This window comes from Chiloscyllium plagiosum, unplaced genomic scaffold, assembly GCF_037043375.1.
Source record: "Chiloscyllium plagiosum isolate Xiang-an unplaced genomic scaffold, Cpla_swu_hap1 HiC_scaffold_53X, whole genome shotgun sequence".
In the NCBI taxonomy this organism is placed as follows: Eukaryota; Metazoa; Chordata; class Chondrichthyes; order Orectolobiformes; family Hemiscylliidae; genus Chiloscyllium; species Chiloscyllium plagiosum.
The window spans coordinates 22454433-22477540 of NW_028270191.1; the positions used below are offsets into that span (position 1 = coordinate 22454433).

General features: G+C 43.4%; 1 protein-coding gene across 3 annotated transcripts in view; it reads left to right on the top strand.

Moving 5' to 3' along the window:
• Positions 1-23108, top strand: part of LOC122543294 (acid sensing ion channel subunit 1b) — an 847708-nt gene that overhangs the window by 751022 nt on the left and 73578 nt on the right. For all 3 annotated transcript variants that reach the window (XM_043681801.2, XM_043681800.2, XM_087985443.1), the window contains exons 2-3: positions 10814-10967; positions 20669-20796. In XM_043681801.2, the coding sequence (XP_043537736.1) occupies positions 10814-10967; positions 20669-20796 (282 nt within the window). The remainder of the gene's footprint in view (positions 1-10813; positions 10968-20668; positions 20797-23108) is intronic.

A 23108-nucleotide genomic window follows, 5' to 3' on the forward strand; every position in this document is an offset into this window, starting at 1 on the left:
GACCTGGCGCTGAGATGACTGACTTCCGACAGCCACGACCATCTTCCTATGTGTCAGGTATGACTCCAACCACCGGAGAGTTTTTCCCTCCATTCCTTGCATGAGAGAGGCTGGAATGAGAAAAGACCATTAATCCATCAAACTTGGCTTCCAGATCAAAGACCTATTCATTTAATCTCCCGAGGAACTATTTTTCAATGAAAGTACAGAACAGCAAGCCATCAATACACCTCTGCTGTCATTCAGATAGGACAGCGCTTGCTCCAGGATTACAAGTGGCATTGTGTGGTATTTAGTTTGATGAATATGTTCTATTTAAATTGTTCTCTACACAAATTAGTTTACTGAGTAAGCACTATATACACAGTTGGACACATTTCCCTCAAATGGCCACCTTGTGGGGATGCGCTGCAAAGACTTTTGTTTGATAATTGGACTTCCCTTCCATGCTTGAATTTGAATTAAGTTTACCTCTGCTTTGTAATGTAAATATCACTACACAGTAGAAGTACTTTCAAAGAATGAACACTGAATTACAAACTGTGTTTGACACTCTGTATAATCTCGTCCTGACAATATTCAACTTGCGTTTCAACTGATGCCTAATTTACTGCCTCTAATGTTGAAGGTCAATCTTAGAACACAGGGCCTAATCACTACAAGAGAAATTTGCTTTCGCAATTCCTTATTCTGACCATATTCCTGGTCAGCTCTGGTATAAAAATACTACAGAGAATTATATGTGTGCGTACTGTAGGTTTGGTCAATTTGTGTATTGCTGTAAAAATACATCTCATTCACTAAAACTCTCCCAAGCAAAGCATAGCAGGACAATTTTTATGATTGTCAAATGCTCCTCCTTTCTGTTTGTTGGTTCAACTGACCAATAGAGCAGTGAAGATAGGTTCAAATTCTGCACTGGGTTCTTTGATCACAATAGTTGGAATGTAAGCAATATTTGAGCCAAATGCTTGTTTATTTCAGTTCTGGGATGGGTGAAGCAAGCAAAGCAGCATTTCCTACCTGGAACAGGTGAGAAATGAATTGAGCAAGCAGATGGACATTTGAGTCATTGACCTGAAATGTTAACTCAGTTTCTATCTCTCCAAATGCTGCCAGTTCTGCTGAGTTTCTCTTTCAGCTGTCTGGTATTTTGCTCAGACATCTTCTTGTATTACTCTTGATGCTCGGGTGAAGCTGAACGATGTTAAAGGCGCTATATAGCTGCAAGTTATTGTTGTAATGATAGCATGTAGCCTTTTGAGCAATTTGAACATGACAAGCAATTAAATGTGAGGTCCAAATAGTCAGTGTTGCTTGCTATATTGGAGGAAATTTGCAGTGACAAAAACTGCTCCATCCCATTCCAAAGGGTGACAGCCAGACACAACTGGTCATTTCCATCCTTGATTTCCATTCTCGTATTTTGCTTTGGTGACACTGCAGATTGAACTCATTTGCACTGAGGATGGTGAATATGTAGACGTGACTGCCCAGGAAGAGGGTGGAGGTGCCTCATAGGAAATTTAGAGTGCTGCATTGATATGGCCTCAAGCAACGGGACCACGGATCATGAGAGAGGTGCTGTATTTTTTTAACTTTGAGAGCATTGTGGGGTCTGCAGCAATCTCCCCAGTCTGATACGAGCCCCCCCCACCCCCCCTCCCTGGAACATCCAGCTTCTGCTATCCTCCTCCGGGAGTCCCCATGGCTCTATGTGGGGTAGGGATTAGGTCCGTATGTTATGATGTATGGCACATCAGGATTGTGAGCAGGCGGAATGGATGCAGGACTCCTTTCCTCCACTCTCCGAATGTGTTCAGTGCATCATCGTTTGGATGAGATATTAAACTAAGGCCCTGTCTGCGCTCAGGATATGGAAATGCAGGGCACAGTGAAGCAAACCTAGATTGGACACTGTCATGTGTTTGATGTCTTATTAAAGTTTGGATTGTGGAATTCTCACCACTTCGACTGTTGGGAATAGGAATACTGAACTGATGAGAAATTCTACAATCACTTTCTCCACTTGATTAAATGTCGAAACCATGCTTTGCAGGATCATAGAATCCCTACAGTGTGGGGACAGGCCCTTTGGCCCAACAAGTCCACATCGACCCTCCAAAGAGTATCCCACCCAGACCCATTCCCTTTCATTTACCCCTGACAAATGCACCTAGCCTACACATCCCTGAACACTATGGGCAATTCACCTAACCTGCACATCTTTGGATTGCTGGAGGAAATCCCCATGCAAACGCAGGAAGAATGTGCAAACTCCACACAGACAGCCACCCAAGGCTGAATTCGAACCCGGTCCATGGCACTGTGAGGCAGTGGTGCTAACCGCTGACCCACCACGTTACGTCAGTGCAACAAGGCAGTTAGTTTGTTCAGTTGCCTCGATCGTGTGCGTGTGATTCAGAATAACACAAGAAGAGGAGCAGAAATTCCCATTCGGGCTGAGATAGACTTGGAGCCTGCCCTTCTCCCTCAGTGTGAAGTGTTGTTCCTCAAAGGTACATAAACGATTGTCTCTGTCTCTCTCTAAGATGCGTGTAGTCCCTCATGGAACTTGGCTGATTACTTATGCTGGTAAGGTGGGGGGAGGCACAGTGGCTAGCACTGCTGCCTCACAGCGCCAGGGACTCAGGTTCAATTCCAGCCTCGGGTGACTGTATGTGTGGAGTTTGCATGTTCTCCATGTATCTGTGTGCGTTTCCTCCCACAGTCCAAAGATGTGCAGGTTAGGTGGATTGCCCATAGTGTCCAGGGATATGTAGGTTCATTGGATTAGCCATGGGAGGTGCAGGGCAAGTCTGGATGGGATGCTTTTCAGACAGTTGGGCTGAATGGCCTGTTTCTCCATTGTAGGGATTCAATGATATGGTATTTTGCTTCCAATTGTTGGCCACTTCTCTATTCTGAGTTCACTGTGAATACTGGGGCTCACATCCATGGCTGTTGTTCTGCCTATAGTGTCTCGCTTGTTTCATTGTGTGAGCATTGACAAGTTATTTGACCATGAAGGGCATCAATCCAACTCCAACACTTGTCTTCAGATGAACATCCAGTTGTGCATATTTTCCAGTAAAAGCCAATGGTGAGAAGGAAGGAACTGCAGGCTTAAGACATAAGGCTAAGTGTCTGTCCAACTACTGTTCAGACTGCTCAACAAGAGCTGGATATTGTATCCAGGATCAGGCGTGTATAGCTTAGTGAGACTTACTGCAGGATTTTGGAAGAGGCTGTGCAGAAATCTTCATCCTGTCAGTTTGGATTGGATTCAAACCTGCACTGGCTCAAAGCTCTTTACGTTTCAATTTCAAATTAGTACTGCAGCCTTTAAAATGGATACATTGCTCAGCAAATAGTCTGGGTGTATGAGTTTTGCAAGTGGCACAGCACTCAGTGATCAGAGGCTCATGGAGGCTTCAGTTGGATTATGATAAATGCAGATTTTGCAAGTTACCAAGAGACGTTCTGCTTGGATCAGGAGCTCTGCAGAAAATGAACAACTTGCAATTTTAATTTGGCGTCTTTAATCGCTCATCCTGTGACTGAATTTGCATTTGAAAAAAAAAGCACAGAAGAATCTCCCTATGTGACAAGTGACAGATAGCAAAGATTCTTCATCACAAACTTGGTGTTGTGTCGTGCTAATTGGTAAGCTATTCTGATAGAAAAAAATCATAAATAAATTGGGCTGGTCAAAACAGAACTAAAACATGATTAAATTATTTAAAAATCGCACACACCAAGTTATAATCCAACAGGTTTATTTAGAAACACTCGCGTTCAGAGCGCTGCTCCTTCATCAGTTGAAGGAGAAGCGCTTTGAAAGCTAGTGCTTCCAAATAAACCTGTTGGATTATAACCTGGTGTTGTGTGAATTTTAACTTTGTACACTCCAGTCCAACACTGGCACCTCCAAATCATGATTAAATTAGAATGGTATCAGACTTTGAAAATGGAGCTCAGATGTATTGTGGGGTCGGGGAGATTTTAGTTGACACCTGCTAAACTTGACAAGGGAGTTTCTGGTAGTGAGAGGTCCTGTGGAATAATGGACAAATGTTCTGATTTGAGTGATTTTGATGTTCCCCACTAGTCATCCTCAGGGCCTCTCTGAGTAACATTGACAACTTAGTGCAGCAAAATACAGACTCTAACTAGTGTCCACTGTAACCTAGGTTGAGATTCATTTTGAACACTGCTCAAAAGAAACATGACTTTGAAACTTTTGTCTTGCCCTCAGCAGGACTGAAACACAAGAAGATCAACTTCAGAAAGCGACCAACAGTTTATGCTGAAGAGGGTTGACTACTGTTGGCATGGAGATTCAGCAGGACCTGTTAACTGTCTAAGTTCACTGATTGAATTCAAACCAGCCAAGTCGGCTCTGATTGGTCAGGAATATAGGTGCAGGTTAAGGCCATTTGACCCCCTCCAGGCTGTTCAGCCATTTGATAAGGTCAGGCCGGTCTGGTTGTGGTCTCAGCTCCACTCTCCTGCTTGCGGTCCAACAAATGGAACTACCCTCCTGGTATAGAGCCCTCCTCATCCCTTTCAGACTTTATATATTTCAATCAAATCACATCTCATTCTTCTAAAAATACAGTGGATATCGGAACAGAGTTGACCATTTAACCCATTGAGTCTGTTTTGCCATTCAGTAAGATCATGGCTGATTTGTGGTCTGACTTAATGAGTCTTTGGCCCATATCCCTTAATACCTTTTGCTTAACAAAAAGTTGCCGATCTCAGATGTAACATGAACACTGATCCAGCATCCACTGCCATTTATGGAAGAGAGTTCCAAACCCCTCCCACCTTTTGTGTGTAGAAATGCTTCCGAACATCTCTCCTGAACGGTCTGGCCCTCATTCTCAGACTATGGCCCCTAGTTCTGGAATCCTCAACCTGTGGAAATAGTTTATAGAGTCATAGAGATGTGCATCATGGAAACAGACCCTTTGATCCAACCCGTCCATGCCGACTAGATATCCCAACCCAATTTAGTCCCACCTGCCAGCACCTGGCCCATATCCCTCCAAACCCTTCATATTCATATACCCATCCAAATGCCTCTTAAATGTTGCAATTGTACCAGCCTCCACCACTTCCTCTGGCAGCTCATTCCATACACATACCACCCTCTGTGTGAAAATGTTGCCTCTTAGGTCTCATATTATATCTTTCCCCTCTCACCCTGAACCCATGCCCTCTAGTTCTGGACTCCCTGACCTCAGGGAAAAGACTTTGTCTATTTATCCTATCCATGCCCCTCATAATTTTGTAAACCTCTATCAGGTCACCCCTCAGCCTCCGACGCTCCAGGGAAAACAGCCCCAGCCTGTTATCTTTATCTACCTTGCCTTTTCCTGTTAATATCTTGAAGACTTGGATCAGATCACCCCTTAACCATCTATAGGCCGAACCTATTCAGCCTTTCTCAATAGATAAGCCCCTTCATCACAGGAATGCAGCAGCAGTTGGCTCACTCGATAGCCCTTTCCTTAGAGAGAAAAGGTGCAATGTGTGCACAGATTCCTTTTGGCAACAAGGAATCACATCTAACCCTTGCTGCATCCACATACCAATGCCCTGACCAATCAGAGGCAGCTTGCTTGGTTTGAATTTAATCAGTTAACTCAACAGCTCACAGTTCCCTGCTGAATATCTACACCACGTATTGTCAAACAGTCAGCACCCAACTTCTCACGTTTCATTATTTCTGTTCTTTTTCCAAAGTTGGTTTTCTAGCATTTTTGTCCTGATGACTGCAAGACAACAAACTTTGATTTCATGCCTCCTTTTAACAGCATTTAAGTTCCATGCTGCCAAGAATCATTTCATTTAAGACATCAGCAGCTCATGCAGCCTCCCGTCTTGTTGGAATGGGATTGGATTCAAGCCCAAGTCCCAGAGGCAGAGGAGTCTACGCGACCGCTGAATCCAGGCTCTTAGTGATTCCTTCCAAAATATTTCGATGAGCTGTAATTATTTTTGACAACATTATCCAGTCCTGTTATTAGGAGGTATCATTCTATTAAAAGATTACATATTTTAGATTCCATGAACATTATGTGACATTTATTAAAGTGCCATTTATTTCAGCTCTCTAATTAGTCTTTCAATTATGCAGTGTTAAATGAAATGAGAAAACCTGGCCAATTATGTTGGGTTTTTTTTGGAGGTTGTTAAATCAAGTTGGTTAAGGAGTAAAGAGCAGCATCCGTTTCATTTATATCCATGTGCCGGTCTTTATTTCAAAGTTTTGCCTTTAGTTTTAATGCGTATTTTCTCCTTTTGCACTCCCCAGCAGAGAGAAGGATGGGTAAGCTATCAAAAGCTGCAGGAGGAGTCTGAACGTTACTCTGCTCCATTGTGTGGCCCATCTCTGGAGAAAATATGCAGTGATGAAAATAGCAAGAAAGGACAATGTCTTTGCTACAGAACTGGCCAATATATTAAACTACGTACCTCATATATGGTTTATGGAGCCAAGATATTAGCTGTAGCTCAGTTGGTAGAACTCTTTCTCTGGTTCCGAAATTGTAGGTTTAAGTCTCAATCCAGATAAGGGGAGAGGGTGACATGGTGGCTCAGTGGTTAGCACTGCTGCCTCACAGTACCAGGGACCCAGGTTCAATTCCAGCCTCAGGTGACTGTCTGTGCAGAGCTGGCATGTTCTCCCTGTGTCTGCTGGGTTTCTTTTGGAAACTCCAGTTTCCTCCCACAGTGCAAAGCTGTACAGGTTAGGATGGATTGGCCGTGATAAATTGTGCCATAGTGTCCAGGGATGAGCAGGCTAGGTGGGTAAGCCATGGGAAATACAGGGTTACAGGGATTGGGTGGGATGATGTTCAGAGGGTCAGTATGAATTCAATGGGCTGAATGGCCTGTTTCCCCACTACAGAGTTTCTATGATTCCAGAGACTTGAGCACAAAATTGAGGCTGATGGGTCGCCACAGTGAATACGGACAATTATTGACCATTTTGGGACTTGCGTCCTCAAGGGACAGATGTGTTCAGTTACTCCTTGACTTTAAAAACAAATGTGTTTTCTGCGGGTGGAACAAAGTATCAGGAGATCGAGTTTGACCTTTTCCCTGACAGACTTTTCCAGGGCAGTATCTCCATTTGCTTGGATAGTGAGCACATATTTTGCAGTGAACAAGCTGAAGCTATATTCCAAATTTGCAAAGAAACAGAGGAGAAACCCACTTTTCTTGTCCATGTGTAATCCCTACAGTGCAGAAAAAGGCCATTTGGCCCATTGAGTGTGCACCAAACTTGCGAAGAGCATCCCACCCAGACCCACTCCATCCCTGTAAACCTGTACAAGGTTTTTTCACCATGGCTAACCCACCTCACCTGCACATCTTTGTGACTGTGGGAGGAAACTGAGGCACGTGGAGGAAACCCATACAGGGAGAACGTGCAAACTCCAAATAGACAGTCACCTGAGCATGCAATCGAACCTGGGTCGCTGACACTGTCAGTGTTATCCACAATAGCATCAGACTATCACAATACCTTCAGAGAGGAATGGAGGGGTGGGGGGATGCAGTTCTGAGGAGAAAAAAGTAAGTTAATCGCATTGACATTTACCATAAAGCTGTGAGGCATTTTCTTAAGATCTGAAGCAGTTGATTTGATGTCAATGTCAAATGGGTGAAATATTCTTCTGTGCTACAAAAGCGAATAATTTAAACATTTTGCCTGCATTCAACTGATTGGCAACAAAGTGTGTACATGTCTTAAATATACCTGTGCAAAGCTCTGTCCTCCTCACGCTCAGGGCTGTGCAGAGTTTTCAGTGTAGCCAGAAATCGGAAGAGTTTAAAGGTGCCCTGGTTACTTTCCATTTAGTCTTAATTCTGTGCAGATGGATCAGATTAGCTTCCATTTTTGTGACACTGGGTCAAATGAAAACATTCCTAACCACCTGAGCAAGCAGTAACTTATGTGTGAGTAGAGCCCATGGCCTTTAAAGTCTGAGCCATCAGAGCACTGCCACTTTAAGTTCTGCCTTTAAACAATGGATAATAAGTGTTTGAGATGGATTAACAAGAACACCCATTCCAGATGCATTAATATCAAGAGTTCTGTCGATCCCCTTTTTAAGTGTATTTGACTGATAATAGTCTGGGATGAGGTTTGACTTTTGGTTTCATTTATCATTAAGTCAAATAATTTTTCGTGAACCACTGGGGCACGACTGACTGCTGGAATGCAGAAAGGCGCCCAGTTTCTGAACGTTCATTTCTCTTACATTTGATAGTTGCATTTGATCTTGTCCCTTCTCCCCGAGCTACAGTGACTGGCAGAGATCTTGAGTACGTCAAATTTAATTTGCTCATGCAAGAACTGCCTCTTTCAATGATCCACTTATCGTGCGAAGTGAGTGATTTTTCAATTAATTTCGCCTGTGTGTTGGCTCCACAAGGGTACTAGTGGTGCTGTAAACTGTCCCTGCCTCTAGGAGGTAGAAGACCCGGGTTCGAGCCTCGCCTGTTTGAGTAGTGTGTCACATTGTGTCTGGAAGATTGGTTCAAAATAATTACAAGGGTTTAAGTGCCATTTTGATAGGAAGCTTGAAATGACTGCACTACAACAATACCTTAATTTTAAAATGATCAACATTGTTTTCCGATCCCCCTCACCTCCTCCCTATCTCTGTAACCTCCTCCAGTCCCACAACTCTCTGAGATATCAGTTCTTCTCCAGCTTTGGTCTCTCGTGCATCCTAATTTTAATCACTCTTGCTATAACTGAACCTTCAACCATCTTGACTTTCAGCTTTGGAATTCTACCTCAAAACCTTTCCACTTCTCTTTCTCTCCCCCCGCTCTTTAACAGCCTCCTTCTGACCTGTGTTTCACACCAAGGTTTGGGCAGCTAATCACAAATCCCTTTATGTGGATTCTTTATCTCAACCTCTCCCCTCTGACTGCGTTGTGGTGACCCTCAGGTTAAACTACCGCCAGTCAGCTCTCTCTAATAAGAGAGCAGCCCATTACCTTATATCTCTTTACGTGTCAAGTTTTGTTTGACAGTTGCTCCTGCAAAGCACCTTGGGACTGTTTTACTACATTAAAGATACTGTAAAAGGCAAGTTGTTGATATTAGTATCAGTTAGCAAAGGTGAATACAGGTATATAGGAAATCATTATTGATAACAACCAGTCACTGAGAGTTACTTAGCAACATGAAACTGTTCTTAACAAGGCTAGTTACATATTTTGATCACAATTATGTTAATGGTTTGAAATAAATTTGTCCAGCTTGCTTAGACCATTGGACTGAGGAATCTTATGGTAAATGCACTCACTGCAGTCTAAAGCAAATGCAGTCGGAAGCTTATTGCTGCTGCCTGCAGAGCTGTGCGGTTCCTCTCAAACCATTCACAATTTCCCCATCAGCTCACCCTTCTCACAGGCTCCAAGTAAAACTTGTCAATCCAGTTACAAAAGCATTGAAGGGAGAGAAATGTAGCATTGACATAAGGTGGTAACGTTTTCTTGTCAGGACATTCCTAGTGAAACTAAGGAAAATTAAGTATTCAATTTTTGAGCTATCCGTGCATCATGCCTTGGATTAACCGCCTGTCTAAACAACAGAAAATGTACAAGGATTTTTTTTTTGATGCTGGCAGTGAAGAATGTTCATGCTTTGAAGGCCAGAGAAATAGACAAGTTCTGGTCATTATGAGGGATCAGGTTTGGTATGACTCATGAGGACAGTTAGTGACGATATCACTCCTCAATTCATGCATGTTGTAATCCAGAAAGCCAGTTGGTGAAGGATGGAACTGAAGTCGGGAACTACACACAGCTGTGTATTTATTTACAGGGTTAGACCTTGCAAGCATCGATCTCCGACCTCAGCAACCAACCCCTGAAAGTATCGCATTTGAATAGTGTTTTCTGGAAACTTATTTTTTAGAAAATGGGCATTTCCTTACAGATATGAATGAGACTGCTGTGCCCGCTTCTCACTGCTAAGTCTGCTTTACCCTCGACAGGAGCCTGGGCACAGTAGGAACCAAAGGAAAGTACTTGGGAAGTAGGAGTGTTGTGAGAGCACATGTGAGTATGGGGTGGGGTGTGGATAGGGAGCAGAGCCCAGTACGATTAGATGCAAAGTTAGAGTAGAAAGACAGGGGAGTTTGGAGCACAGGGATGGGGGGAATGGGAGCACACCTCTAGTTCTCACTAACTCACTTACCATTCTGGACCATCATCAAACATAGCTCAGCCGTGGGCTAGCTCTGCATCTTGGATCCCTTAGGAGGGGAGTCTTTAAGCATTCATGTGAAGTCCAGGAATTCCACTTATTTGCAGCAACCATGACAGAAAACATTAGGTATCTTAAATGGCCCCAAAGCTCTTTTTAAATGCAATGATGTGAATTACATGGTGAATGGACAAAGAGATAGTTAGAAGGGAGATTTCCAGGCTAATATTTTAATCCCAATAGTTTGAATGGTACCATAACCATCGAGAGTAATATTGTTGTATTATCTGAGTCCCAACAGTGGGTTACTATCGTTTTCACCTTCCTCATCATAACACCAGGCAACATCATGGGAAATCTGACAGACAGCTCCCAGGATAATGTGGCCCTCCCACAGAACTGTTGCAGTAGTCTGGGCGATGTCAAATGTCAACGTTTTTTTTTCACTTTTTAAAATAGCCAAAGAGTTTTGCCATTTCAGAAGCTCGACTGCGTACATTTTTGCGTGCAGTTTTGTAAACTGTGTGCTGTTCCAAAGTCTAATGCGAGCCGTTGTGTTCCCTGCAGGTGTTTACGAGGTATGGCAAGTGCTACACTTTTAACTCCGGGCAGACTAAAGACCAACCAATCCTGACAACGATGAAAGGGGGAACTGGGAATGGTCTGGAACTGATGCTGGATATTCAGCAGGATGATTACCTTCCTGTCTGGGGTGAAACAGGTACCACCTATTTGATCTGAGAGTCTTAGAAGCTGCATGCTGTAGAGTTCATTACTGTATGTTCTAGCATATCCAGTCAATTATGCAAGTGTCTACCATGTTGTGGCAATTAGATGTCACCAGTGCACCCTACAAAGAAAAAAAAACATATGCAGAACACACTATGAACCACTTGATTTAAAATTCATGTTAAATGTTAGGATAAACCAGATTTGAAATTACTCCATCCGAATTGAGAGAGTCGCTTTATTTTATTCATTCATAAGACCGTAAGAAATAGGCACCTGGAACCTACGCCATCATTCAGTAGAATCACGGCCACTTTAATGTCCTTTTCCTGTGACCCTTGATTCCCCGACTGATCAAGAATCTATCTCAGCCTTAAATATACACAAGAACTCACAAGTCTCTGTGGTAAGGAGTGTGCCTTGTAGATGGTGGACAGGTTTTGGGAGTCAGAAGGTGAGTTAGTTGCCACAGTATTCCGAGACTCTGACCAGCTCTTGTAGCCACTGTGTTCATGTGACAGGTTCAATTGAGTTTCTGGTCAACGGCAATAGTGGGGGTTCCAGTGATGGCAACACTATTGCATGTCATGGGATTGTCTCTAACTGGAAATGGTAATTGCCTGGCATTGTTACTTGCCACTTGTCAGTATCGGAGGAGTTGCAAATGGTACAGAACATTGTGCATTCATTGGCGAATATCCCCACTTCTGGCCTTATGATGGAGGGAAGGTCACTGATGAAGCAGCTGAAGATAGTTGGGCTGAGGACATTACCCTGAGGAACTCCTCCAGAGATGTCCTGGAGCTGAGATGACTGACTTCCAACAACCACGACCATCTTCCTTTGTGCCAGGTAGGACTCCAACCACTGAACAGTTTGCCCCCGATACCCATTGATGCCAGTTTTGCTCGGGCTCCTTGATGCCACACTCGGTCGAATGCAGCCTTGATGTCAAGGGCTGTCCCTCTCCCCTCCCCTCTGGAATTCAGCTCTTTTGTCCATGTTTGAACCAAGGCTGTAATGAAGTCAGGAGCTGAGCGGCCCTGGCGGAACCCAAACTGGTTATCACATGGAGTGAATCGGATTGGCTGGAGACTGGTATCTGTAATGCTGGAGAACATTGGAAGAGGCCGAGATGGATCATCCACTCAGCACTTCTGGCTGAAAATTGCTGTGAAAGTCTCAGCCTTATCTTTTGCACTGCTGTGTTGGGCTCTTCCATCATTGAGGATGAGGATATCTGTGACACCTCCTCCTCCTCCAGTGAGTTGTTTAATCATTCACCACCATTCACGACTGGATGTGGCAGGACTGCAGAGCTTAGGTCTGATCCGTTGGTTGTGGGATTGCTTAGCTCTGTCCATCACTTGCTGCTTATGCTGTATGGCTTGCAAGTAGTCCTGTTTGGTAGCTTCACCAGGGTTGACAGCTCATTTTTAGGTATGTCTGGTCAAAGATCCAGTGAAAAATCAATTGACTCCAGATTTGCAAACAACGTGAGATTGTTTTGTCACCCCATATTCCCTATTTTCGTCACAGATAGCACTCCCTGGTCAGCCATCTATCCCCACCTTATAAATAACTCGCTGCCAAGCACTAATGTTGTTCCTTATGGCTTTGTTCCATTTTATTTTTCTCTTCCTCCATTCTCTGATGAACCGCAATTAATTTCAGCCCAGGGTAGTCTGCATCAAAGTGGTTTTAGTTGAACAGCATTGGTGAAAAAGCAACAAAACTGCAGGACGGGAACAAAACGGAGGCGATGCTTCAAAAACAGGTGCCAGTTAATCCCTGCTGCACCTACAGCCAGCTGGCTCTCTTCAGCTGCTCAATCGGCAGCTTGTGTCCCGTACTGCATTCGGTGTCTTCAGTCATTGCCATCGTCCTTATTCCACTTACCAGATAACATTGTGCATTAGTGACAAGAAAAGACATTGACAATTCACTGCAGCACTGATGAAACATACCTGAGTAATTCATTTAGCCAAGCAGCAGATGATGTGTAGCTTAGCGTTTCCTATCAGTCAGAATTCCTAAGGCAACTTGTTTAATGCAAGTGGGATTTCTTCACTGCTTTCTTTTCAGTGACATTCTTTTCACTGTATGTATTCCAACTCTTCTGCCCAGTGCATACTATGCAGGCAGCTGGGTGGCCTACTTCTGCCCCATCTAAGACACTTGTGTGAGATAAAACAAAGACACGCACAGACTTGCGTTTATTGCTTCTTCCAAAACCTCAGGATCTCCCAAAGTGCCTCAGTTTAATTCCTCTTCTGAAAGATCGCACCTATTAGGGTCTCACGTTCTCTCAGTGCTATACTGAAGTATCAGCCTCGATTTTTGTGCCCAAGCCCTGATTTTTTAATGTGGAACCTTACAGCACAGAGGTGAGAGTGCGACCTGAGTGCTGGCTGACACATGCAAGGAATGACCAGATCCTCTATTTTACAGATGTTGGTTGGGCAGCACCATGACAGATGGTGAATCTGGCAGTCTCCTTCCCTCTGAGCACCAACAGTGCCACCTTTACCCCAATGACACAGCTGGGTTTAGGAAAACAACACTGCCATGGAGTGAACAGAATGAGTTTCATGCCCACAGTTCCCCCTTGTGCCAAGCTGTCATTGGCAGCAGTGTCACTACATATGCATGATTGGTCGCAGAGGGAGAGGGGAACAGAGAAGGTCAATAGTGTTGTGGTGTATCAGCCACATCTAGTAGGAGGCACATGTATCTAGGAAGCATCCAGCAAAGCCATTCCTCAGTGAATTGGAAGTAAGTGTGTGAAAAAAATTAACCATTTCCAGAATCAGAGTTGTAACAGCACAGGAGGTGGCTGTTTGGCCCATCATGTCTGCACTTGATGTCTGCATTTTCTTCCCTCATTCCCTTTGGCACCATGTTTGGTATCTGCTTTGCTGCACTTGTGATGGGATAAAGTAGATTGGGAACTTTTTAGATGAGAAGTTTGCTGTCTGAGGCTGTGGCTGAGCAGTCTGGTACATTGAATGAAGAAATCAACTTGTGATGCTCATCATTTTCACCTTTGTTTTGGGGTAACTTTTCTGGCGCCAACCAGCTATTGTGCAATGAGATTCAATCAATAATTAATTGTATGGCGCAGATACCTTAAGGGAGCAGTGATCATAATATGATTGCATTTTACATTCAGTTTGAGGATAAGAAGAATGGGTCCACAACTAGTATTTTAAACTTAAATAAGAGCAATTATGAAAGCATGAAAACAGATAAAGTGAACTGGCAAACCATGTTAAGGGATAGGTCAATAGAGATGCAGTGGTGGACATATTCCGTAATACACACATTCCAACAAGAAAAATTCCAAGGGGCAGAAGCACAATTTGTGGCTCACCATAAAAGTTAAAGATTGTATGAAACTTAAAACAAGAACATATAATTGCACAAAGATTAGCAGATAGGACTGAAAATAGAAAACAGAAAGGAATAGCGAGAAGGTCATTAAGGAAAAAAATTAGTGCAGGAGTGAAAGCTAGCTAGAAATATCAAAACAGATAGTTTCAATAGATTTTCAAAAAATGAAAGTGAGCATTGGTCCTGTAGAAAGTGAGTCACGGGGAATGACTAATGAAAAACAGGGGCATGGCAGATGGTTTGAACAGGCATTTTGCATTGATTTTCTCGATCAAGCATACGAGCAACATTGCAGAGAAACTGTAAATCAGGAAAAGGAAGAAAGAGAGAAATTGAAGAGTATAATCATTGGGGTACCATCTCACAGCCATTTCTTCCACACTGCCAGCTATCAAAAAGAGTATGATGCCACCCTATCATTTTGCACATCTGACCCCTTTTCCTGGCAGCACCTGCCAGCTATATTCATCTATTTCTTTTCAACAGGATCTACAGGATGGAAATAGACCTTTCAGTCCAACTTGTGCATGCCGAGCAGATATCCTAAATAAATCTAGTCCCACATGCCAGCATTTGGTCCATATACCTGTAAACCCTTCCCTATTTTTTACCCATCCAGATGCCTTTTGAATGTTGTAATTGTACCAGCCTCCACCACTTCCTCTGGCAGGTCATTCCATACACACACCACCCTCTGTGTGAAAAAGTTGCCCCTTATGCCCCCTCTGACCTTAAACCTATGCCCCCTAGTTCTGGATTCCCCCACCCCCAGGGAAAAGACCTTGTCTATTTACGCTATCCGTCCCCCTCATGATTTTATAAACCTCTATAAGGTCATCCCTCAGCCTCCAAAGCTCCAGGGAAAACAGCCCCAGCCTATTCAGCCTCTCAAACTGAATGCAGCTTGAGTTCAGCTGCAGCTGAAACTGCAGCTCAAACTCTCCAGTCCTGGCAACATCTTTGTTAATCTTTTCTGAACCCTTTCAAGTTGAACAACATTTTTCCTATAGGAGGGAGATGAGAATTGAACGCAGTATTCCAAAAGTGGCCTCACCAATGTCCTGACCTTTGGCAACATGACATCTCAACTCCTATACTCAACGCACTGACCAATAAAGGCAAACGTTGGCTGGCTTGTACAAATTTGGAGTTCAGTTTTTTAATATTCAGTGATCCCCTGACACGTCTGAAGGGAACAGCCTGTGAAACCTGACAAAACGCATTCATTATGTGGGATCAAGAATATTAAGGGATCAATCATGTGTTTTCTGCAAGATGCACACCGTTTTGAGATTCAGGATCTTTCATGTAATTGTGTATGAATCTCTAGTTGACTCTTGTCTTTTGATTGACGTTAACAGAAATGACCTCTATTTGCTACGATTCCGGTCATCTTACGTTTTCAGAATTTTGGCAAAACTGGTATTGGTTTGCAAATCTCTTGCTGAGTGAGCACTTCCTAAACTCGGGTTGGCGCATGTGGATCTTATTAGCACTTCTTTGATATGGTATAAGGTGCCTTGAAGTGATCATCCAACGCCTCAATTAGCCTGTGAGCCAGGTCTGGCAGTGCCCCAGCTACGGGTGCCAGGTGTGAGTTGCTCTTATGTTCCTCCAGACCTGTGCCATTGCTTACTGGCTGCCAATGCAAATTGGTCTTGTGCTGCCAACAGGCATCCCAAAGTGAATTTGCCCGATTCTCTCTGCTCAGAAGCCTGGTTAAATAAAAACGGATTTTCCCATGCATCAGCTGTTGAGGATCTAGACAGGTTTATCACTTGAGCTTCAGCAGAAACTAAATTTAATACGGGGTAAAAATGGGATGCCCCGATACAATCGGTTTCCTGCCAGGTCAGGCAACTTGAAATTATCCCCTACGTACCAACAACACAGAACCAGAGGCTAGCAAGTGGACATAGAGGCCATTCTCCTGTAACAGGATTCCAGTGAAGAATTACTGAATTGCGTTATCAATGGTGTGGAGAGACTATGGTCATGGGGAGATGATGCCCTGCTGGCATTATTGCCAGATGATTAATCCAGGGACCTGGGTAATGTTCCAGAGACATTGGTTTGAATCTCACCATTTCAGATGGCGGAATTTGAATTCAATTAAAAAATCTGGAATCAAGAGACTAATGATGACCATTGCCAATTGTCAGGAAAAAAAATCTGATGACCTATTGTGTACAAAAAAGTGGCAGATGGAGTTAAATTTAGATAAATGTGAGGTGTTGTATTTTGGTAAGGCAAACCAGGGCAGGACTTACACAGTTAATGTCAGGTGTAGTGATTGTAACAAGATCACCCAGGTGGACCTCATAGAATGAGTTCCCAGATTGGGTCTATTAGCCTGGTCCAATCGGGGAGCCCTGGCTGACAGATATAAAGAGGAGTGTCAGGGGTTCTGCTCACTCTGAGAGCTGGCTCTGAGGGAACTGGATCAGTGTCAGGGACTCTCCATGTGTAAATAAAGGGGGACTTAGTGGATGGGATTCCTGTCTCTGCAGAGTTATTTCAGTAGGGCGCAGGGAATAGAGTCATAGAGCTGTACAGCATGGAAACAGACCCTTCAGTCCAACCTGTCCATGCCGATCAGATATCCCAACCACATCTAGTCCCACCTGCCAGCACCCGGCCCATATCCCTCCAAACCCTTCCTATTCATATACCCATCCAGATGCCTCTTAAATGCTGTAATTGTACCAGCCTCCACCACTGCCTCTGGCAGCTCATTCTATACATGTACCACTCTCTGTGTGAAAAGGTTGCCCCTTAGGTCTCTTTTATATCTTTCCCCTCTCACCCTAAACCTATGCCCTCTAGTTGTGGACTCCCTGACCCCAAGGAAAAGACTTTGTCTATTTATCCCATCCATGCCCCTCATGATTTTGTAAACCTCTATAAGGTCACCCCTCAGCTTCCGACGCTCCAGAGAAAAAAGCCCCAGCCTGTTCAGCCTCTCCATATAGCTGAAACCCTCCATCCCTGGCAACATCCTTGTAAATCTTTTCTGATTCCTTTCAAGTTTCACAACATCTTTGGGATAGGAAGGAGACCAGAATTGCACGCAATATTCCAACAGTGGCCTAACCAATGTCCTGTACAGCCACAACATGACCCCCCAACTCCTGTACTCAATACTCTGACCAATAAAAGAAAGCATACCAAACGCCGCCTTCACTATCCTATCTACCTGCGACTCCACTTTCAAGGAGCTATGAACCTGCACTCCAAGGAGAGACCTAGGGGTGCAGGTACGCAGTTCCTTGAAAGCAGTTTCATAGATAGACAGGGTGGCGAAGGTGGGGTTTGGCACACTTGCCTCCATTGGTCAGAGCATTGAGTACAGGAGTTGGGGCATCATGTTGCAGCTGTGCAAGCCATTTGTGAGATCACTTTTGGAATACTGCATACAATTCTAGTCACCCTGTTGAAGGAAGCATGTTAAATTTGAAAGGGTACAAAAAAGATTTGCAAGGATGGTGCTGGGACTGGAGGGCTTGAGTTATAAGGAGAGGCTGGTTAGGGTCGGACTTTTTTCCTGGAGCATGAGAGGCAGATGGATGAGCTTATAGAGGTTTACAGAATCATGAAGGCACAGATAAGGTGAATCGTCAAGATATTTTACCAAGGATAGGGGAGTCCAAAACTAGGATTAAGGTGAGAGGGGAAAGATTTAAAAGGCACCTGAGGGGCAACATTTTCATGCAGAGGGTGGTGTTTATGGAATGAGCTGCCAGAGTAAGTGGTAGAAGTGGGTACAATTACAACATTTAAAAGACATTTGGATAGATACATGTATAGGAAGGGTTTAAAGGGATATGGACCAAATGCGGGCAAATGGGACTAGATTAATTTAGGATATCTGGTTGGCATGGACACATTGGACCAAAGGGTCTATTTCCATGCTGTAGGACTCTCGGACTCTATCCTTACCTGGTCTGACCTACATGTGACTCCAGACCCACAGCAATGTGGTTGACGCTTAATTGCCCTCTGGGTACTTAGTGTAGGACAATAAATGCTGCTTTAGCCAGTGACTCCCACATTCTATGAACAAATAATGAAAAAAAGACACAAGTGAAGGACATTGATTGGCTGAGTCTCTGAGCACATTGAGAGACTGGTAGTGTTTCTGGTTACCACTTTTACTTAACACATGTGTTACGACACGGGGTAAACCCCTCTGCTAATTTAAACCCGACACGCAGAGAAACTCACCTCGCACCTTAACCTGCTACATTTCGAGAGGCAAAGAACTGTCCCAGAGGTCACTATTTAAAAGTAAAAATTAACAATTTTGTTCTTTAAGTCCAACAGAGAACATTAAAGCAACAGCTATTTACAACTCCTGTTTCTTAAACTTATCTTTTACCTCCCACTCTACAATACTGGTCTGATAAAAAAAATTAAGATTTACAAAAAAAAACGTTTCAAAACCAGTCAGCTTTGTCGATTCTTCTTCGTAGATTTCACTCTGTAGATTTCTCTGGATTTTCCTAGGTCGCCTCTTCTGTCTTATGCGGCACAACGTTTCTTATGGAAAGGCACCTTTCAGAGAGCTGTCTGATTAGCAGTTGGTTTTCTTGGCAACTCTTCCCCTAACTGTTCAAAAAAGTACAGTTTTATACCCCAAAACAGCTCATTTCATTGGTTTGATGTCATCTAATCTATTTGGTGGGCGGCACGGTGGCACAGTGGTTAGCACTGCTGCCTCACAGCGCCAGAGACCCGGGTTCAATTCCCGCCTCAGGCGACTGACTGTGTGGAGTTTGCACGTTCTCCCCGTGTCTGCGTGGGTTTCCTCCGGGTGCTCCGGTTTCCTCCCACAGTCCAAAGATGTGCAGGTCAGGTGAATTGACCATGCTAAATTGCCCGTAGTGTTAGGTAAGGGGTAAATGTAGGGGTATGGGTGGGTTGCGCTTCGGCGGGGCGGTGTGGACTTGTTGGGCTGAAGGGCCTGTTTCCACACTGTAAGTAATCTAATCTAATCTAATAATCTCAAAACACTAAATTCAAATTTGATTGGATTTTGGTATCTGGGGCATAATTTAAACTGATTAGCCGAATTTGAATTTGAATTTTTTGTTCCATGGCAACACAACTCTAGCTATTTGTTTCAACCAAGTGTTACATTTTTATTTTGTTCAGGACACTCTGTGCTTTCAGTCAGTCCTTGCGAGCTTCCTCCCTCTCAAAGGTACAGTACACCTCTATATCTTCAGAACACATGCAAGGTCTCTGGGTAGAAATATTCTCAGAACTTATGTGATCAAGTCTAATCCAAGTAGCATCACTCTCCTTTTTCGGGGAGGCAGTAGCGAAATGGTAATATCATAGACCAAAGTACCAGAGTAATGCTCTGAGTCAGTCAGCTCAGACAGGACTTTAAAGGATATTGAAAAAGATTAAAGACAGACTGCAGGGACACTGGGTTGGTAGGTAGGAGGAAGCCATCTGCAGTGCTGCATTCTGCAAATAAACCAACTATCAATAAATAGATTTGTGTCTTAGCTTCAGACGTCACCATCCGGCTTGGGACCCAATTAATATCCAGAACCCAATGTTTAAATGTAAGAGTAGGAAATCAATGATTCTAGTTGTGCACATAACACAAGTTTATAATGCTGGGTGTCTGTATGAGAGGTTTTTTAATAGCCACAAGTTATAGAGCTCCATTAGAGAGAAGTGGTTCTGAAACGCCCAGGGTCCCTGGTGCCCTCTGATGTTCTTGGAGGCACATAGGAACCAGCAATGGAGGCTTCCTTTGACAGTCTGAATAAACAAAAGGTTTCCAACTCTCAGTGGATATGTTCTTGCAGGCTTTTGATTTACTGACATGTTGAAATATAATGGCAGCTCACATGGGGTATCACAAAGAGCGAGATAGACATCAAGACGGAACAAATACTTGAGAACAAGGGTGAAATACTCCAGAGTTGGATGGAGTCTTGCTTGGGGATAGTTCAATTTTTTTCCCCTTTCTTCATCCCAATGTCACTTGTACCTGATTCTTGCCTGATGTCAACAGAAACGTTTGATGGATTCTCCCTAAGTAAGCATAAGTTAGAAACCAATGCCCAATACTTTCAGTGTTTCACATTGCAATGCAGAAGGTGAGTGGCAGGGGCATGACTTTTAAATGACACCAGACGTGACTGAGTGGGCAGAGAATTGGCTTAGAAAGGGAAATTGTGTCAGTTCCTCAGGCTAAGGTTAGTTTGTTTGCTTGTTGGTGGCAGTATATGAACTGATTCGTCAAGCATTAACATGTGTCTACTCTATTCTCCCATACAGATGAGACCTCCTTTGAAGCTGGTATAAAGGTTCAGATTCATGGTCAGAATGAGCCACCATTTATCGACCAACTGGGTTTCGGAGTGCCACCTGGATTTCAAACATTTGTTTCCTGTCAAGAACAGCGGGTATGAGGAATCATGATCAAACTGTCATTCTAGGCTTTTACTATAAGCTGAGAGCGCCATAAAGCCGCTGGAGTTTTGTTCACGGTCATGTCGAACTATCCCAGCTCAGCTTGTTACTGCTAACAAGTAATTGAGGGCCATCAACCCATTGAAGGATTGCTACAAACCGGTCCAATTTCCTTAGATTGCTTTTCATAACCAGATATTATTGTGAACACACTGGTCATCATTGCACATCTGATGCTTCAGGCTTAACCATTCCAAATCTCCCACCCAAACTGTGAATCTGACATTTCTGCTCTAGATGCTGATTGATCTGCTATCACCAGTATTCTGTCTTCTAACTTTCATTATTCATGACTTTTGTTTTGAACATGAAGTAAGCTCACAAGTCTTGCATCTCTCAGAGAATGTAATAATTCCAATTGAGGCACTTTGAGAAGGGTGGGGAGAGAATGGACACTCATCAAAACGAGGGGCCTCGGAACTGAGGAGTTGAGCTCCAGTACAGTAGGAAGCTCATGTCCTGTCTAGTTCATCCAACATGACTCCACTGGACATTTCTAATCATCCTGAATCCCACTTGTTAACAAGTACTTGTCTGATTTCTTCCTGAAACCCAGTAAGGTAATTTATTCCTTCCTGCGGGATACAGCATTGCTGGCTATCCCAACATTTATTGCTTATCCCGAACTGCCCTTGAACTAAGTGGTTTGCTTGGGCCGTTTCGGAGGGCAGTAAACAGTCCACCACATTGCTGTGGGTCTGAAGTTGCACGTAGACCTGACCAGAAAGGATGGCAGATTTCCTTCCCTTGGTGAACCCATTGGGTTTTTACAACAAGCTCACTATTACTGAGACTGGCTTTTGTGAAGATTCATTGAAATTCTCTGTCTTCCAGTGGTGGGGGGTTTACAGGGTATGGGGGGTGCTGGGGCTGGGTGGGATACTCTTCGGTGCTGACTTGATGGGCTGAATGGCCTCTTTCCACACTGTAGGAATTGTATGATTCTTTTTTGAAGAGAGAATAGATCAGGATAGTCAAGCCTCCTTTGTTTGTTATACCCTGAACTAATCAATCATATCAGGCTTCTCTGCGCTCAAGTCTCTCTTTATGGCTTCAAGTTCCCAGTGTTAACATTAAGCAAATACTAGCTCGGCATAGGATAGTGCAAAGTAGTACTTTTCTGAGGCTGCTTATAAGGTACATAGTTCAGGCGATGTAGAGTGGTGCCCACCATGGGAGTGCTTGATATCAAAACTCAGGGTTTTTTTTCCAACCCCAGTCACTAATCTAAGTGAAAAGGTCAGTGCATATTTAGAATGAGAGAATCTATGAGGAACATGAGTTGGACAAGGTAGGAAAACGTTCTGTTGTCCAGGACAGAGATAGCTTACCACTGCAAGTATTCCAGTCATAATGATAAATGCTCACGTGACTCAGTTGTAGGATAAGTCATACACATTCTCGGTCCACATGGAGATTAGAGGGGAATTCTATTTTTTTGTTGTATGGACAGCACTGCACTTTTAGACTACATATATAACCGGCAAAGTTAGATGAGCAAAGGTAGACCAGGCAAGGAGTTCATAGAATGTTTTCAGGATGGTCTCTTAAAGCAGCTTGTTCTGAAGTTGGCCAGAGAGCAGGGTATATTAGCCCTGGTATTGTGATCAATTAATAATCTCATAGTGAAGGTATCCAGAGGGAGCAGCAATCATAATATGATGGAATTTTATGTTCAATTTGAGGGTGAGAGGAGTGGGTCCGAGACTATATTTTTGGAATTTTAATTAAGGGCATTTATAAGTGCATGAAAGCAGAACTGGCTAAAGTGAATTGGCAAATGAGGTTCAAAGATCGGTTGATAAAGATGTAATGGCAGACATGTAAGGGGCTATTTCAGAACACACAGAATAGACACATGCCAAAGAGTGGGAAAAATTCCAAGGGACAGACTCACAATGTGTGGTTAACTGGAAATATTAAAAGATAGTATCAAGCTTAAAGAAAATACATTAAATTGTGAGAAGATCAGAGATTGGACAGAATATAAAAACAGTAAAGAATGACCAAAAAATTAATAAAGAGAGAAATACTAGAGCACAAGAGAAAGCTAGTTTGAAATACAAAAACAGGTAGTAAGAGTTTATGAATATATAAAAGGAGGAAAGAGTTAACAAAGTGAGCAATGGTTCTGTAGAAAGTAAGACTGGAGACTTATGTAATGGAAAATAAGGAGGTGAGAGGTGAATTGAATGGTATTTTGCATATAGTGGATATAAGTAGCATCCCAGAAGTAGTGGTAAAT